This window comes from Limulus polyphemus, unplaced genomic scaffold (assembly GCF_000517525.1).
Source record: "Limulus polyphemus unplaced genomic scaffold, Limulus_polyphemus-2.1.2 Scaffold1045, whole genome shotgun sequence".
Taxonomy (NCBI): Eukaryota; Metazoa; Arthropoda; class Merostomata; order Xiphosura; family Limulidae; genus Limulus; species Limulus polyphemus.
The window spans coordinates 350,673-355,871 of NW_013666655.1; the positions used below are offsets into that span (position 1 = coordinate 350,673).

Here is a 5,199-nt window from a genome sequence, read left to right on the forward strand (position 1 = left end):
CGGAACTACGTGAACAGTTGTGGTATTTATTTGATGGAACAAAGGAAGGAAATTGTGCTTCAATTTTTTTTCTTTCTTTCTTAACATAATAAACAGTAAAAGTGCAATAAAAATACGTAAAGGTACCAATACTGAAAAGAAAGACAGACTGTTTTCAAGAATTCTATCAATATGAAATTAGACGAGTGGGTCCAATCCCCCCCCCCCCCCACTGACCGTCCTCGTGTCATCCTATATCACTGTGTCAAGTTTGGTGCTGAATGATCGAGATAGATTTACGAACGTTTATTTTTTTTCCTGGACACACAGTTTGCTCTATATAGTAGATTAGAGAATAGTTATCGAGCTTTCTAGAGACGAAGACTTTTTCTTCTAGTGCGTTAAGACTAACTGTTTTTGTTTGTTTGTTTTTTCAATTTAAAGAGGTATACGTTTGGATTTTCTAACAGAGAAGCTGTATTTTCTTTTATTAGGGAGAAGAAAGTATTGTCCTATTGATATTTTTTGAATTAAACCGAAAAAAATTAGTTTTAATTTTGTCTGAGAATAGGTGTTAATTTCCTTTTCTTTCTTATATATTTGTTTTGAAAATGTCAAACATTTTGTGCATGAATTATTTAAAAACTGTAAAGAAGGCACTAAGTGCACGAACCTGTTTATGTTATAAATGTTAGAATGTTTTCCACCAGACACGTAAGGTACTCAGATACCACCAGGTGGTGCATTTTTCAGGGTCTCATGAATTACTACTGTTAATGTCAAACACTGTTATATTTTTCTACTTCTTCTAGGTTGTAATAAAACTACAATAGCTTATGACGTAATCTTAACACTCGCCTTTCTTTTTCACACATAAAACTATGTGTGAAAAATAGCCTAATGTTAAAAATGTGTAGGCCTTAGATACTTTGTATTCAGCATAAATCAGTTTTGTAGGTATATAAAGAAAGTTCGGGTTTTACAGAAAATAAACTCATTAATAAACTCTCGAATTTTTCTGCTAAAACTTTCAACATTTCTGACAAAATGAATAAGGGGAGGGGGGCGTAATTAAGCAATAAGAGTTGTGTACTGATGCCAAAATTCTCGAAAATTCACCCATTTTGTATTCTATCTGTTTTTTAAACGCACTGTTATTTAAGTACTTGTAAGTTTTCTGAAATTTTGCCTATTTTCTGCTACATAACACAGGATATTGTTGGTTTCTTACAGGCGTGGAACGGGTGTTAAGATTCATTACGATTTAATTCATGGCACCAGCCACTTAGTTCACACAGAAACAGCAAGATGGCAGTTTATCAACGCCATCATACGCTAACAAGCTGCAGTGCCTTCACCTGTCTTAATTACCTTCAGTCTTGATATCGGTTGCTTTGTTGTATAACAACGCCACATTGCACACACTAATATTATCTCTCTTTCAGATCCACTAATCAGAGACCGGAAAGTAGTGCTTCTGATGGTGCTGGTAACAATTGTAACTGTTCCTCTGAATGCTGGTAAGTTAGATTGTAACTAGTTGAAGAAAATTTAATATGCTTAGATAAACAACAATGATCCATGTTTTAAATGCCATATAATTCAAGTCTTATAATTAACATGAAATAATTAACCCCCTGAAGTAATTAACTTTAAATAATTAACATGAAATAATTAATCTGCAGTAACTAACCTGAAATAATTAACATGAGCTATCAACCTTAAATAATTAACATGAAATAATTAACCTGAACTAACTAACCTGAAATAATTAACATGAAATAACTAACCTGAAATAATTAACATGAACTATCAACCTTAAATAATTAACATGAAATAATTAACCTGAACTAACTAACCTGAAATAATTAACATGAACTATCAACCTTAAATAATTGACCTGAAATAATTAACCTGAACTAATTAACATGAAATAATTAACCTTAAATAATTAATCTGAAGTTATTAACCTGATACAATTAACCTGCAATAACTAACCTGATAAAATTAACGTGAAGTAATTCTTAGCAAGCAGTTTTTCTTTCGTTGTAAACAATTGCTTATTTGACTGCACTCAGTTTTCTAATGTCATGGATACGTGAATAAATATCAGGCTGGTTTTCAGACTGTATAACACAGTAACAGTCAGTAAACTATGACAAACAACCAAATTAACGTTTACCTCAACTTTCAAATATATGGTTGTAGTATTTGATAAAGACAAACAACCAAATTAACATTTACCTCAACTTTCAAATATATGGTTGTAGTATTTGATAAAGGCAAACAACCAAATTAACATTTACCTCAACTTTGAAATATATGGTTGTAGTATTTGATAAAGGCAATTCAAGTCTATCTTTTGTCACTAATTTTACAAGTACATCCATAATAATCAGCCTGGTGGCATTTATTAGTTACTTGCTGGAGGACGAATGATTTGACCAACATTTTTGGAACATATCTTGTTGTGTTTTCTATCACAGCTAGATGTGACAAGGAAAGAATGACCTACGAAAGAAGTCAAGGTTATAGACTGCCTGACCACATACTCCAGAGGTCAGACTCTTATCTATCGTTAGAACAAACCAGTCAAAAGGACTGTTACTCCATGTGTTCGGCTGATGAACAATGTTTTGCGTATCTTCTGGACCACGAGAACAACACATGCGTATTAAGTAAAGTTGAACATTCATCAGTCAGAGAACAGTTAGTCTCCAACTACGCCTGGAGCTACCACAGGAAAATCTGCATTACAGGTGAGCATGCTTCGACTATGTCTGTTTCCCAAATTTTTTTTTTTTTCTTTTCAGTATCGTTATATTTCTAATTTTATTATATGCTGCAGTGTAACTGGTAAGAATGAGGTTAATGTTATCATGGACCATCTTAAAGTTTAGGGATATCGCACTAATTTATTTATGACAGCGAGGTTAATGTTATCACGGAGTATCTTAAAGTTTAAGGATATCTCACTAATTTATTTATGATAGTGAGGATAATGTTATAACAGAGTATGCCATTGAGGTTAATGTTATCGCAAAAGTATGAAAGTGACGTTAATGTTATCATTGAGCACTTAAAAGTTGTTTATTACATTTTACTGTGTTATGACAGTAAGGTTAACGTTATCATGGAGTATCTTAAAATTTTATAATAATACTTGAAGTCTGACAATAATGTTAATGTTCTCATTCGAGTGTCTTGAGGCTTAGGGATAATTTACTTTTTTTAACTAACTGAAGTGTACATTTATTTCCGAATATCTTTGGTAATCAGATGACTTACGGCACGACTTTTTCTGACCATCAGGTTTACAGTGTAACCGTCAGTGGTCATTTGATCGAATTCCTGGTTCTCAGCTTATTGGTTATGATGACAAGACTGTTGCCGCGATAGGATCTGAAGATCTGTGTTTAGAGGCATGCGTTACTGAGCAGGGCTTCACGTGTCGTTCCGCGCAATACAACCACGCGACAAAATACTGCGTGCTTAGTAAGTACGACCGAAGGACGGCCGCGGAAGCCTTCAGAAGTTCGTCTGGACAGGTGGATTACCTGGAGAACCAGTGTGTTCAAGGTGAGAAATTTACCATGGTTTGGTGCGTATGTCTGAGTTGTGATTGGTTGGTTGGTGGTGTAGAATGCCCTATATACTGTCCACTAACGGTTATCAATGTGAGAATTTTTTCTTGTTTGGTGTTAATCTCTGAGATGTGATTGGCTGGTTGTGAAATATGCCCTATTACGATAAGTGTAACGTGTATTAAGTTATGACTATTCTAACAGTTACATTCCAGTATGAAAACGTCGTCTCTCAATGTATTAAGTTATGACTATTCTAACAGTTACATTCCAGTATGAAAACGTCGTCTCTCAGTGTATTAAGTTATGACTATTCTAACAGTTACATTCCAGTATGAAAACGTCGTCTCTCAGTGTATTAAGTTATGACTATTCTAACAGTTACATTCCAGTATGAAAACGTCGTCTCTCAGTATATAAGAGAAAGTTTAAGTAAAATAGATATGTTGTATATAAACAAACAAAAAAAAACGTCACCGTATACGTCACTGTAGAATCAACTTAATATGTATACATATTCATGCACTGTTTGTTATTAAAATTTTGGAATCAACGCGCGAGTTTTTATATGCTAATTGATAAAATATAACATCAGAAACGGTTCAAAATATTTCTTTCATCTGAGACCTGGTACCCTAATCACCATATTTTGTTTTAAAATACCCTCATTACCATCGTAACTGGGGCATTTATTAAAATTTGAAAAGAGGGGCACATATCAGAAGTTGTTGTCTGGTTGCACCGTTTCGTCTTTATTCATAATTATAATATTTTCCCTAACATTTTATATTGAAATTTAGAGCCCAGACAGTGTCACTTTCATCTTCAAAAAGATCGAACCATCATTCACAGCCACGCCCATGTTGATCAGTCAGCTACCACCAGGGACCAGTGCAAACAGTCCTGTCTTCAACATGGCGACTTCAGGTGTCGTTCCTTCGTGTTTGATCTTGGCAGAAAACTATGCTTACTGACACCAGAGGACTCTTACTCTATCGCAGAGAAAGTCATCATGCCCACTGATGGAAGATTCGAATTCTATGAACTTGGATCATGCATCGAAGGTAGAAATATCATATTTTCTTGTTTAAGTACATCACATACTTCATCATAGTGAACACCATATTTATACCAATACTGTAGTTCATCATAGTGAACACTATATTTATACCAATACTGTAGTTCATCACAGTGAACACTATATTTATACCAATACTGTAGTTCATCATAATGAACACCATATTCATACCAATACTGTAGTTCATCATAGTGAACACCATATTTAACCAATACTGTAGTTCATCATAGTGAACACCATATTTATACCAATACTGTAGTTCATCATAGTGAACACCATATTTATACCAATACTGTAGTTCATCATAGTGAACGCCATATTTATACCAATACTGTAGTTCATCATAGTGAACACCATATTTATACCAATACTGTAGTTCATCATAGTGAACACCATATTTATACCAATACTGTAGTTCATCATAGTGAACACTATATTTATACCAATACTGTAGTTCATCATAGTGAACACCATATTTATACTAATACTGTAGTTCATCATAGTGAACACTATATTTATACCAATACTGTAGTTCATCATAGTGAACACCATATTTAT

At 33.7% G+C, this 5,199-nt stretch overlaps 1 protein-coding gene across 1 annotated transcript in view; it reads left to right on the forward strand.

The window, feature by feature from the left end:
* The window catches only part of LOC106461854, a gene marked incomplete at its 3' end in the record, with an annotated part of 15,162 nt that overhangs the window by 3,042 nt on the left and 6,921 nt on the right, over positions 1-5,199 (forward strand). Inside the window, exons 3-6 of the mRNA XM_022388928.1 lie at positions 1,425-1,499; positions 2,466-2,738; positions 3,292-3,558; positions 4,364-4,627. Of these exons, the coding sequence (XP_022244636.1) occupies positions 1,425-1,499; positions 2,466-2,738; positions 3,292-3,558; positions 4,364-4,627 (879 nt within the window). The remainder of the gene's footprint in view (positions 1-1,424; positions 1,500-2,465; positions 2,739-3,291; positions 3,559-4,363; positions 4,628-5,199) is intronic.